General features: G+C 41.8%; 1 protein-coding gene and 1 long non-coding RNA gene across 2 annotated transcripts in view; one reads left to right on the top strand and one right to left on the bottom strand.

Annotated features, from left to right (window-relative positions):
- OSCP1 (organic solute carrier partner 1) overlaps positions 1–14,416 on the top strand; it is a 132,326-nt gene that overhangs the window by 22,894 nt on the left and 95,016 nt on the right. Inside the window, exons 2-4 of the mRNA XM_085647925.1 lie at positions 4,254–4,408; positions 7,357–7,524; positions 8,063–8,143. Of these exons, the coding sequence (XP_085504051.1) occupies positions 4,254–4,408; positions 7,357–7,524; positions 8,063–8,143 (404 nt within the window). The remainder of the gene's footprint in view (positions 1–4,253; positions 4,409–7,356; positions 7,525–8,062; positions 8,144–14,416) is intronic.
- Positions 1,056–14,416, bottom strand: part of LOC146857431 (uncharacterized) — a 37,831-nt gene continuing 24,470 nt past the window's right edge. The window contains exon 3 of the long non-coding RNA XR_014979906.1: positions 1,056–1,692. This is a non-coding gene — a long non-coding RNA (uncharacterized LOC146857431). The remainder of the gene's footprint in view (positions 1,693–14,416) is intronic.

The raw sequence follows: 14,416 nt of genomic DNA on the forward strand, positions 1-14,416 counted from the left end.
CTTTTCCCTGAAACAGCACTTACTTCTGTTTCACTACGGAATTAATACTCTCGTTGACACAGTAGCACATCCCTCTACTCTGCCCTTCTAACATGCATCCATTAACTGTTTCCTCTAGGACTGCTCCAAAGAGTCTTACAATCAACTAAATGCTCATACATCCACGCACTTTCATACAAGAAAATGTAGTACATACACTCAGAATCCTGCTTTCCCGAGAACAGCGAACAGTCTGTCCCACTACAGAATTATAACACACATTAACCAAGCAGCGTTTACCTCTGCCCAGTCCTTCAGACAAGCTTAGAGAATACCTATTACTTCTCCCGCAATAAGCTTTAACGGCGAACCTTACGGATCCCTGGGACTTAAGACCAGAGTTTCATAGATAACCTTCGCTACCATTCATACTTCTTTTATACCAGAAATATATCCCTAATAGTAACACACAACGATGTCACTGATTCCGAACCCAGACAATGTGACGCGCAACTTCAATTGTCACACGTTTTTCCTGCATACATACAGGACCAACAATCCCGTTTTTCCCGAGAGCAGTATATACTTCCCTCTGCCCTACTACGGAACTGCTACCAGCTCCCAAGTTCCAGAAGCACTACATAAAACTCAACACGACGACTCCAACATATAGTATTAGTACATATACCAACATCAATCAATAATCAATGAATCAAAAGCCAATGTACAAGCAATCTAATCAGATCAAGACAATCATCAATAACCATCAAATTCTGCTACCAGAAAATTGCTCCAGATCAGGGCATATAAATTCTCCCTACTTCCATGGATAGAGTAAATTCACAGATACACGCACATACACTCATCATACGCTTGGGCCCATTTCACTAACTTACACTCAATTATTCTATTAACACTGAACCTGTAAATGAAAACCTTCCTAAACACCCTGCATCTGCACCAAGGTCGATAAGACCTAATTGACACTGTCTTGAGTCATGATTTAAACAATAATAATCAACAATAATCAAAATGGAGTACTCAATAATTGACAAGGAATAACCACCAACACTGTATTTAAAATAATGGTAATTTATCTAAAATTAGTTCAAAGAAAAATCAATTCAAAAGCAAAATCATTATTCTCATAATTACCTATTCTAGCTAAATGTCATAAATGGGTCAGGACAGGTCTCTCAGTAGAAGTCTCCCAAGTCACCGTCCTCACAGCATCGATCCTCACCAATGCAAGTTCGGGAAGAAGTGGCCACAGACCCTCTCTAGGCTAACAATACTTATAGGAAATTTAACAAAAGAAAGCAACATAAAATGTTTTAGATATCCGCTGAACCGCTGAGCAGAGCGAGCAGGAAAGGATGTAACATCGCTACATTTGGAAAAATCTCTGCTCAGAAAAAACACAAAAATAAAAAGACGGAAGAAGGAAACTCAAATTTGCAAATGTTTCTTTCACGTTCACATTTCCTCGGAACCAGCATTATAATCACAAAGTTCATTGTGGCTCCCTTGTCCTCCAAGGACACTTGGACTCTCGCCCAGAGCTGCTGTCCTCACGGAAAACTTTTTAAACCAGGCGAAGACTGTGGTCAGATGACTCTCGACCAGGTTCAGCAAGGCCTTCTCATCAAAATTTCATCACTCGAATGTAGGCTTTAAACGGCAGCCATTTTACGATAGGCCAAAACAGACCATCTTAATTAAAAGAAACAAAAACAACATTACCACAGCATAGTAATTAAAACAATGTTAACCCCACTAATACCCTTATGTGTATGTAATTATCTAGCCTTTGCAACACAGTAAAGCATTAGTACACGTTATTTCAAAAGCGTTTTGTACTTTAAAACAAACAACACTTAGCAACATCCATTTAATAAAACCTGCACATTATTATTAAGCAACATGAATGCATTCCCACGTGTAGTTTTCTCCCGTTAGTTCGTATTGGTTAATCAGAATTTCACACAAAAACAAATAATTAATAGTTACAAATTAATATTTTTATTTCACAACATATAGACAAACTGGAGCTTCAAAACCCGATAAATTTTCAACAGAAAACTCTGCTCCAGCACATGCACTCCATAGGATGCAGGCAATTCATCAAACTGCCTATAGTATGAGATGAGTGAATGCTCCTATTATATGTATAGGGTAAATAACTGGTGACACTGTTTTACAGACAGCTGCTCTGTCAAAGCCGTACTAGTTAAGCATGTGCCTGTGAGCATAATTATATTAAACAGTAGAGGCTCATGTAATAAATCTGATGCAAACTGGGGATGAAACATACTCTTTTACGAGAAACCTACTTGTCTCGTCATAAATCAGACCTGTGAACGAACGGTGCATCACAACCGTACTGAGTTTAAAATTATGGTGGCAATCTGTTTGAATTATAAGGAATGTTGCTACATGGAAGCATTCAAACCTTCCATTGTAATTTTACAATAATAGTCCTTACCCAATAGTAAATGTTCTAAACTGTGCAGGACTATATAGATTTTAGAAAAGTGAAGTATCTTTTACAGTTCAATTTGTGTTTTATGCCTAGTGTCCAACATCTCTGCTAACGTTTTGGGTAATTATTAATCTAATTTTGCTAGTATCAATTCCTTAGAACATAAACGGGCTGGTTTTTTGCTTCATGTACTGCTGTCTTAAACTACCTTAATTAGAAAACAGTGCAAAAACATAGGGAGAATAAAGATGCAGACCAAACCGTTTTATCTTTGTCCATTTAAAACTTGCCCTTCCAAAATCAGGCAGAATTTCAAAGGGGCGATTGGTTTGCCTTACATGGTGTCTAAGGATGTCATTTTCCAACTTTGGAACCGGTTCAGCCTAACTTTCTTTTTAATATTAAGTCATTCACAAAATAAGCATCTACTCGACCACAGATGAAAATGTTTAACAATCAGTTGTGCTTTGCAGTTCCTTCAACTGTGTCCTGGGGCAGCTTTTGGGTTGGAAACTTATGCCGGCTACTGACACATGAGTTATGGAGAGACTGTGTTAGAGAAACAGTAGCACAAAATGGTTTCCTTAGGGCTAAGACCTGTCTGCCAATATCAGCATGAGAGAAAGGAGTTTTATAGACCCATATGTGCCAGAAAGGGAGGGCAGAGGGGAAATTATGTGCCAAAGGTGGCACATAAGATATAGGTACATTAATTGGCATGACATTCAGTAGTAGAGAGCATGACCAAGATGATTTATTAGCAGTCCAGCCTATAAAATAAACCTTACTCTAACTCGGGGGATTGACAGATGAAGTGTTTGGGACAAAGCCCTAAGTTTGTCTTGACAAAGTATATGAAGACCTTTTAGGGCATTGCCTCATCAACCAGGTTACGTAGTAACTTTGTGCATGCAGGAAATGCATGCTCTGTTAAGGTGGCGTGTGAGCTCAGTAGTGGGAGAAAGAGATTCAGAGAAGATATAATGGTCTGACCTGGGCTTCTCTCCACCACCATAACAGTTATCAGCCATTACGTAGGATGAGAACAATGATGGTGGACTACAGGAAGTTGCCTTGTTACTTTTATCTTCCGGATACAGGAAAGGGGACACCAGAGAGCGAAAAGTCAAGCCAGGTCAAGGAAGACTTGCAGTCACCTTGACCAAACATAGTCCGGCCGGCAAAGAGAGACAGATCAAAATGAGTGAACACTAAATTCTGTTGCACACTCAATGCTACCCCTGTAAGCCTGAACTGCAATAAACATCCCAATGTTAAGATATTTTTATCTTGTGACTCCTGGCTTTTTATAATAGTAGCCTCAATGATCTGTTTTTATAGAAACTGTTGTAGTCAAGTGACATAAACGTTGGAGGGTTGATTAGGCTAATAGAAATTTGGAAACGTATGCTATCCCAGGAACTCTAAAATCGATTGCCTAGCAAATATTCTGTTCTGAAACCAATTAACTTTAAATAGATGAACTTGTAAAATTGTCTCCTTGTTTGGTGAAAGATTCGTTCATTCTGCATGTGTTAAAATTACGTGTACTTTTTTAAACTACTGCCGAATGCAATGCAAACAGCGGATCAGTTATTCCATTGTGACTATTAATGCAGTCAAAAAGACACCATGTTTCTCATGCATTTTCCCATCTTCTTTTTTTTTTAGAACAGATTTCATGCATCAGTTTTGTTTTTCACATCTTCCAGCAGATAATTGTGTATTACCCTTTTTCTCACTAGAATTGCTGTATAGTTCCTTTCAGTGGTCTTCTTTTTGGGTTTTGCAGTAATGAATGACATCATCACAACAATGTTCAACAAGAAATTCATGGAAGAACTGTTTAAACCCCAGGAACTCTATTCCAAGAAAGCCCTGAGGACCGTGTTTGACCGTCTGGCCCACGCATCCATCATGAGGTTAAACCAGGCCAGCATGGATAAGGTATGCAGGAATCGGTCATTCTAGCATACATAAGTATTAATTTGGACGCAGCAGCTGTATGGGCCAGCCTAATAAAGGTAGGCAAAGGGAAGAGCCCTTGCAGCCCCAAGGACAATATCACTCATTACCAAAAAACACAAAAAATCGCATTACATAGTCTGTTGGCCATGTCATGGCAACCACTTGGCAACGGAAAGCCTTTGAATTGCGTTAACATCAATAAAACCTATTTAGAAAACACCCACAGAAATGTAATATTGTAAATAATCTTGTTGATTGAAGGCATTAAAGTATTTAGTCAAAAGCGCAAGTATAAATTCTAATTCTTGCTGTTCTGGACTGTGTTTTCAAATGACTCCAGGAGTTAAATAAAGGAGGCGGGGACAGAGAAGTGTGATTGGTAAAGGCACTAATATCCTCCTGTATTTCTGTTTTGTTGTTGTGGAAGATGGGGTTGTGTCTCTCTGAATCTGTGTTGTCTTTTTATATAAGAAGTACGTTCTTATGGAAAGAAGAAGTTCCCTTCCTAAGGTAGAAAATATATATTCATGGTACAATGTACCTACCTGCAAGTACTATCACACTCCGACCCCGATTTAAATGTTTTAATGAAAAGCTCTTTGTAGTCGAGAGACACCAATATGGCTGTAAATGTTACCTCTTTACTACTTAGTTTTCCTCCAGAGACATTCTGGTGCATAACTAATGAGAAGCAATGGTATTTTTTTAATAATGTCTCCAATTTGAAATTAACCCTTATTTAACCAGACAAAGCCAATTATTAATTTGTTGATATTGCAGGTTGGTTCCTCTTGTAGAGCAGTAGTGCAGTCAGGTATAGTCGATATGAAGTTACAAATAGATTGTAAGATTTTCATCTATTCCTAATTTACAACTTGGAGCCTAATTACGATGCAGTTGGAAAAAGCTGTAACTAAGCCTGGGCGGTGAACTCTGCTTTGCTTGCAGAGTTTTCTGCACTACGTGTTACGCGGAGTGGAGTTTTTTCCCTTGCTCGTGTTCATCAACGTCAAGTTGGTGAGCGTAGGTAATCAACCTCCCGGTGAGATTTCTCAATGCGGGGGTGGGGGGAGGCAGGCTTCTCATTGCGAGTGGTCGCGAATGCTTGCGACCTCTCGCGACCGCTCGCGACCGCTTGCGTTGAGAAACTGCCCGTTCACGTTGAGAAAGCTGCTGCTCCAGTAAAAATCTACTCGAGCGGCAGAAAAGGAAAGCAGGGACAGCTTGCGCTATGCATGGTGCCGTTCACAATGATTGCACAGTGCAAACAAGCATCCGGCACTGTGCAATCACCGCGAACGGCATCTTTTTTATCATACTCTGCCGCTCGCGGAGCTCCGCGTAGTGCGGCAGAGGTTTTTTTTCACTTTGCGGAGTTCCGCATAGTGCAACTCCGCGAACTCCGCCCAGGGTTAATTGTAATATGCCGGTTGGATTCCTTTCCGACCGACCCATTACAATGGAGTCTGTTGGAAAGGAATGCGAAAGGTCATTCTGACTGGGTTCCCTGGTCGGAATGCTGCCAGTAATTCCAAGAGCGGCTCTTTCCGCCTGAGGGATTACAATGTCGGGTTAACACAGCCTTTCTATGCTGGCCTTTCCGACACAGAAAGACTGTTGGAACTCGACTTTGGGGGCCCCCAGAAGTTCCCCCTTTATTTCGCAGCCTCCGGTTGGAGGCAAAGGGGGCACCTGTTGGTCCCTGCTCTTTGTGACAGGCACCTTGAGGTGCCTGCCACGGGGTGCAGGGATGAACTGCAACTCGCATTTTACAATTGGAGCATGTATTCCAGCCAGAATGCATGTTCCCATTGTAAAGTATAGGAGTGCGACCGAACAATGTTCGGTCGCATCGTAATAATGACCGAGACGATGTCAGGCAGAGGAAACTCCATCTGACATCGTAATGAGGCCCTAAGTCTTTTAAATGTCATATTTTGTAAGGGAACGCAAGATAATTTTTTTCATTTCCTTACAATTGACTTGTTTTAAAAACCTAATTTTTCCTTTGTCATGATGTATTCACAGTTATGATCTAGTTAAGAAGGCGCATAGGCCAGTTGCCTTTATACTTTTTTCTGAAGTGCAAACAATGAATGTTCTTCGATTGTTTTTTTTTTTTCTCCTGCTTTTATTCCCCAAATCATACACTAGAGCTGCAAGTTTAGTTTAAATACGGTTAAAAAGTGGCAGTGGGTGACAGTGTGACAAATAAATTATTATACACATGATATGAGGAGCAGAAGTAGGTTATTATCGCCTTTTCCCAGATGTAACAAAGGTTTACAGAAATGTATCGAAATAACACAACTATGCTAGATTTACATATTCTGTTCGATCACATAGACATTTTGAGCTATTTCAGCAAAACTAACGTGCACATCTGACTTAGTGCTAGTCTGTATAATATTTTAGAATCTCCACTAATGTAGTATCTTAGTCTCAGCTCTAGGTGATCTATCAGTGCTGCTCAAAACGTCTTATGTGTTTTTCACTCTGTAAAGGCCTGCGAAGGTTCCAAATCATTGATAAAAACACTGGAATTATTTTCCTTTTTCTTGGATATCTAGTTGCAGTTATATTTTGGAGGACCAGAGTTGGTATGTTAAGCAGGCCGTCCCATCAACGAAATATACACCACTGCTGTGATATAAAAATAAAAAAACATGTTAAAGTCTATGTATTTTGTGTTCCCCCGCCTTTGTTTATTCCCAGTTGCTATTTTTGTAAGTGTTGATTTTCTGAGGGAAGAAAGATGCTCACAAACAGATAATGTTTGCTCATAAGTCTATTAACCACAATCCAGCAAAAGCCACACAACGTGTGGCAGTAAAGTATACAGTCGATTCCCTACTGCCTGTGATGTAACAGACACTGAATCTGTTCCAATGACCTATTCTATTTCTGTTTTTTTTGTGGTGATTTAGCTGTATGACTTGATGACGATGGCATTTAAGTACCAGGTCCTGTTGTGCCCTCGACCAAAAGACATTTTGCTTGTCACTTTCAATCACATGGATGCCATCAAAGACTTCATACGGGATTCTCCCAGTATCCTAAACCAAGTGGATGAAACATTTCGGCAGCTAATTGAAGTAAGATAAAATGACTTTTTTTTACTTTAACACATGGCTCTTACATAACACCCATCAGAGTAAGTTGTACTCCAGTAAATAGTTAGCTTTGATGTTTCAATGTGGGTGAGGTGCAGAGATAGAATTTGGGGTATTGTCTGAATTTCATGATGTCCAGCTTAGCATGACCCTTGGATGAAAATCAGCAGACAAGGAAAGGTTTGAACCAAGGGTTAGATTTAAGATGGTTTGGGGAATTGGCGGGAGTAGTGCTATCCAGCTTTGCATAGATGCAATTCATGGAAAAAAAATGATACAGAATTTTCCTTGCATGGACACAGGCAAGATACATTTTGCAACAAAGCTAATGGGGTTTGGGATTCGGCCCAATTTGAGGGTCAGATATTTTACAGTCTCCCTTCAAGTCCAGCTTACATAGAATAACATTTCTTCTAAATTAGTTTTCAATATCCCACATCAAATTTTGGGTTTGTTATTTCACATGACATTTGGCAGTGTTAAATAAAACATTCTAAGTCTCACCTTTTATTTCTCCTAGATGTATAATTGCCTACCTGCTGGGGAGTTTCAGCTGATTAGACAAACACTCCTCATCTTCTTTCAGGACATGCACATTCGAGTAAGTGTCACCTCTTGTCACTCACTGACATGCATTTGTATACCCTTTTCAGGATTCACTCTACATGAACAGGGATATTAAGAATACAAAACCTCTGTGAATGCGTACAAAATAGTGTAACCTTGGTCCTTTGATCATTGTTTTTTAAATGCGTGCCTCTAAGCTCTCCAGAACAGAAATCATCATGAAGAATCTTCAGATCTTTTTCTAGCATCCTAAATTCAAGCAAGTAAGGTTGAACAGGTAAGGTTAGACCTCTGATCTAGTTCACTAATCATTCACAAACGTAGGAACTAGAGATGGGCAAACCAGCAAATGCCAGAGCTGAACTAAGGGTCTGGCTTGTCTCTAAGAGCATGACCTAAGCCAACTACAGATTTGGGATTTAAATCATGCCTGTCTCTCCTAACAATTATACCATTAGTGAACAAAAATGGAAGTTGGTTGTCTTGTGTCCTCGATACATGGATTATTAAACCTCAAGTAAAGCAGGTGCAGGAAAGGTTTTGTACAGTGCAGATCCTGAATTAAGGTATTTTGAGGTGCTTTTATGTGAAGATGAATTGCATAGAATCACACTGTGGTCATGCGCAAGCCAGAATCGATGCAAGGTTTCCTGTATCACAATGTGCCATAAGCCACTACTTGGTTCTCTTTTTCCCTCTCCAGTTTTGCATCAATGCTTAATGCATCACTTGTCATTTTTGAGGTGCTAATTCACTACTATGTCTTACTTAAATACACATAGTACATGTTAAAACACATTGACGCAAAAGCCGTTCTGGAAAAAAAAAGTTAATTTAAGGGAACACCAGCTACTCTTTTTTAATGTTGCCATTACCAGCTTCCCCTAACTAGAACTTGTGCCCCCACCTTGCTCAGTGTTGTCATCAACGATGTAATTCGCGATGTTATCAGTAATGTCATCAATTGCCTTATTGAACCTCTTGAGTGATGCAATCTGCAAGGTAGATCTTTACTACTAGTTAGTAAAGTAAACTATAACTTGCGAATTTGAGTGTTTTTTACTTTAAAACTTTACACTATAACTGACATTATAGTTAGGTGAAAGTGTCAGTTTATCCTTTGATTTTCAGTGAATTTATGAGTTGTTTTTTCATGTAAAGTAAGATATTATTACCATACCTAACTTTGCTTTTTTCCAGTGAATTTTTAGGGATTTTTTTATTTCCAAAGTTTTTATTTATTTTATATAGAGAAAGCAACATTGCAAAGTTTGAAACAATGTGTTGTCTGTAAGAACATAAACCAACTGTATTACATGTTGATGGGGACATCAGATATATTAAAGTTTCAGTGGTTGTGATATAAGCGGTTCCACCGATTTGATACATAATTAGGTACATCTAGAAAAGGGCAGATAGTGCATAATTGTGTGATTATACTACTGACTCGGAAAGGAGAAGAAGTGGGATAGAAAAAAGAAAGTAAGTGAGTAAAGTAGACCAAGTAGAAAGCAGAGCTAAAAACATAGAGAGGTGGTAAAAACAAGGGTGGGGTAGGATTAGGGGGTGGGAGTTGGAGAAGGGGCATCAAGAGGTTATTTCATTGAGTTGGGTGCATCAATTTGTGTATATGTCTAAGGAGGTTTTATCTTCTGTAGATAGGAAGCTAGGTTATTCCAAAGAGGTTTGGTGAGTGTAGCAGTGTAGCTGTTGAATGATAGAATATTTTCTAAGCTAATTATGAAGCAAACCCTCGCCCACCATGTGTGATGTAAGATGTTATTAGAATGTTTCCACTTAAATAGGATTGTTCTGAGACCAATTGTTAGTAGTAAATCTATGAGGGAAAGATCTTTGTCTGAAAGTTTGATTGGAGGATCCATTTACCAAGGGCATAGTATAATATTACACAGAAATCCTTCCTCCTTAAGGCCCAAGCAATATACAAATATTGGGAGACCGCAAAAGCTAAAAGTTCTCTTGCATCGGTCTTGAAAAGTCTCTCCGCTTCCCAATATTGCCTAATGCCCATGCTATTACATACTGCCAGCAACCATTTTTTTCGGGGTATTCTATAGTAGGGGCAGAATAACATAAAATGCGATTCTGTTTCCACTATATTTGGGCAGGCAAAAATTGTTCTTAGGGGATAGATTTGACCATTTAATAGTGTGCGATCTTAGGGGCAAAACCCCACACCTATATTGAACATACAAACTTTTTAGTTGATGCGGATACATCCTGTTCATGTAGGGTTCTAACCGTGGTAGGCTTTTATGATTAAGAAATTTGCCTGTATCGGTATTTGTTTCATGTGCTTCCCACGTTTGTGTTATAACTGCCTCCTAGTAGCACTGTTTGACTCTTGCAATATCACCTTTTGCTATTGAGTCTGGGGCTGACCATAAATTGCTCATACCAATTCTATATGATAGTTCTTGTGTATGTTTGAGCCAAGGTGTTCTTACTTTGCTATCAAGGGCTAGAAGGTGTTTCACACACTCTCTGTAAGATGTCAGTTCTTGTGTAGACCATAGTCTAACCCAATACAGCAAGGGTTTTAGGACAGCTAATAGATGGATGGGATTGAGGGCCAAGTCTAGGCGTATGGGTGTTACGGGCGAGCATTGGGGAAGTTTAAAAAGTGTTTTTAAAAACCTATTTTCAGTTTTGGTTAGCCTATCTGCATCTGCATACCCCCCAAATCTCGGCACCATATAATGCTGACACAACAGCCGTAGCTTTGTATATAGCCATGACCGGTGCAACCGGTCCTCCAGAAACGGCCTTATAGCGTCTAGCTATGGCGAAAGCTTTCTGGTGTAATGTGGTATTGCTTCTGTCCATCTGTGGAGCCCATGCTTGGGTGTTACTTAACCCTACCCCAAGATAGTCAAAATTATCAACTACCTCCAGGGGAAGGCCCTCATCACTCAAAATACTTCTACACTTCTTGCGGGGTTGATTAACATAACCTTAGATTTGGAGGGGTTCAGTTCTAACCCTCTTTCCCCACAAAAGGTGACGAAAGCGTTCAGTTGAGATTGAACCTAAATGGCATTCAGCTACCCCCCTGTTGGGGAAACTACATTGGCTCCCCATTTCTCAGCGCTGTGCCTTTAAACGGGGTGCCTCATTTTTAAATCCTTGCATGGCATCAGTCCTGAGTTCATTAACAGCATGATACTTAGGCATACCCCCACGCGCAACTTAAGGTCTGCCCATCTCTCACTCCTCTCCATCCCGGGGTTCAAATGGATACGTCAAGGAGGCCGCAGATTTGCCACCCTTGCTCCTAAATTGTGGAATTCTCTTCTGCAAGAAATACGGTCTTGCACAGACCTTTTGCAATTCAGGAATTCCCTGAAAACTTGGCTATTTGCACAGGTTTCGTTTTTATGTCTTCCCTGATAGCTTTTCGAGCCTTAGCGCCATGAAGCCACCTGGCGTACGTGCGCTCTATACATTTTTATTAACATTGACATTAACATTGAAGGCCCATAGGTGTACAGGAGATCAGCAGAGTATCGTCTGCGAACATTAATATTCGGGTTGGTATGCCCGCCATTCTAGAGGTATCATGGTTACATAACTTCAGCCTCTTTTCAGCGCCATTTATAAATAAGCTAAACCATGTTGGGGCTAGGACGCATCCCTGTCTGACCCCTTTCTTGATCTCTATCTTCAGTCATATCCCCAGTTGTGTTCCACTTTACTCTTCATATGTATTCTCATGGAGGAGTCTAAGTATCCTTAGTAGATCTCAGGGAATGCCATAGCCTTCCAGTATCTCCCACATTGTATTTCTCGGGACCAGGTAGAATCCGCACTTAGATCAATAAAAGCAACATATAGATGGTCACGCAACAAGGTGATATATTTCCAAGTTATCACCTTGAAGCGGAGGATCTGGTCCAAGGTGCTGATTTTCGATCTAAAACCTGCTTGAGGGTCTTCCAGAATGTTGTTTTGCTGCATCCACTCATTCAATCTGAATAAAACCTGTCTACAAAAGATATTTTGGGAGTTGTCATTAAGGCTTATCGGCCTATAATTTGATGCAATAGATCTTTCACCTTTCTTATAGATTGGTATAATGACCGCACCCTGCCATGATGGGGGAATCCTATTACTGCTTATTATGCTGTTAGATAGAACATTCAGGTGTAGAAGTGAGATATCTTATCTGTTTCACTGGTACAGGAACACCCTTTGTCTACGGCAGTGGTACTCATAGTACGGCCCGCGGGCCGCCAGCGGCCCGGCAAGCCTTTCTTGGCGGCCCGCGGACCTTGCAGATATCGTACCCAGACATGCCAACCCTCCCCATTCAGGCGGGAGACTACCGATTTCAAGGCTAGTCTCCCGCCTCCCGATTCAAGCATCCCGAAACCCGATTCCTCGGGGGGTTTCCGCTGACTGTGTAGAGCGCTAATTCTTCCAGCAATAATCAGAGTGGCGATGCAGGGGCTCTAGAAAGGGTGAGAAAGCAAAACAAAGCCTCATCAACAAGCGGATGGTCTTTTAAAGACCTGTGAAGTACTCGGGGCGGCTGTGTGTGTACCTGGAATCTGTTTCAGCCAGCAGGGCTGCCAGGGGAGGGGGGGGGTTGTATGCACTGCCAGCAACCTGCCAGGCCAGTGCACAACACTTGCATCACCCTCTCTCTGCCTGCCACTGCGCCCGATTCAAGGCCCCATTCTCCCGTTTTTTTTTTCAGAGAGGGAGGGAGAGAGAGGGAGGGAGAGAGAGAGGGAGGGAGGGAGACGGAGCTTGCACTCCGTGTCCTAGAAGAATCGAAAGTCACCTTCATAATAGCTAAGAAATATGGTATTGTATGGCAGGACTAGAGGTGAGGATCAAGCTACTTCAAAGACTGCCTCGAAATAAAACTACTTGAAAATGTAATCGGAAGATCATTATACCGTCCTTAAGAGATCCAGCGACCTAGGCTATAAAGAGAAAACCTTAAAAACCATCACCCCTCTTGACAAGTCTGCCCCAAACCAAATGTGACCGAAGCCTGCCTCCTGAATCTTCTGCCTTGCCGATATTGCTAATGTTGATGAAGATACAACTGTAAAGGGGCTGCCTCACAACTCTGGAACGTAAAGGGCCCCATTACGAGTTATGCAGAGAGGAATTAACAGATTTTTAAAAATTGTTAATTTGGAGAGGGAAGGAGAGAGGGAGGGAGGGAGATGGAGGAGGGAGGGAGACGGAGGAGGGAGGGGGAGAGAGAGGGAGAGAGGGAGGGAGGGAGACGGAGGAGGGAGGGAGGGAGACCGAGGGAGGGAGGGAGACGGAGGAGGGAGGGAGACGGAGGACAGAGGGAGAGGGAGGGAGACGGAGGACGGAGGGAGATGGAGGACGGAGGGAGACGGAGAGAGACTGAGAGGGGAGAGAGGGAGAGAGGGAGGAAGGGAGACAGAGGAGGGAGGGAGGGAGACGGAGGAAGGAGGGAGACGAAGGAGGGAGGGAGGGAGAAGGAGGACAGAGGGAGAAGGAGGACAGAGGGAGAAGGAGGACAGAGGGAGAAGGAGGACAGAGGGAGAAGGAGGGAGACGGAGGAAGGAGGGAGACGGAGAGGGAAGGAGAGGGAGAGAGACGGAGAGGGAAGGAGAGGGAGAGAGGGGGGGAGAGGGGGGGAGAGAGGGGGAGGGGGACATAGAGGGAGGGAGACAGATGTTTCGAAAGGTTTTTTCTTTACTCTAGCTCCGCCCCCCACTGATCCCGCCCCCACTGACTCCACCCCTACCAGTGCGGCCCTCGGCCACTAACCACACTGTAATTTTGGCCCCCGACAGAAAGTTTGTGAGTACCCCTGGTCTACGGGTTCACTAAATAAGGATCGACACATCTCATGAGAGGAGTCTCATCACTCAGACACTGCAAGTGCCGGAGGGAGGGGGCTGACAAGTTCAGGTTAAAAACAGTATTTATACATTTTTGTACAGTAAGACAAGCACTAGAACCCCTTTGTCATTGTTACATAATGCTTACACAACCCCTTTGTATAATGCTTACATGCTGAACTGTTGATTCCTGATAAACCCCTACCCACGTCACTTTCATAGATAGGCAAGGGAGATTACAGGCTAACAGATTAGACATCTGTTCTCTTTGGCCCTTCAGCACGGCAGGACTCCTTACTGTGGCACGCAAGAATTATCAGTACAACCAGCTTTCAGTGAACACATAACTTCTGACTTTACGAAGTCCCATCAAAAACACAAAAATGGGGACTGGTAGACAAAATGGAAGAGGAGTAGATGCTAACTTAACAGAATACATTTTTTACTGTTCG

The sequence above is a fragment of the Triturus cristatus genome, chromosome 3_2, assembly GCF_964204655.1.
Source record: "Triturus cristatus chromosome 3_2, aTriCri1.1, whole genome shotgun sequence".
Taxonomy (NCBI): Eukaryota; Metazoa; Chordata; class Amphibia; order Caudata; family Salamandridae; genus Triturus; species Triturus cristatus.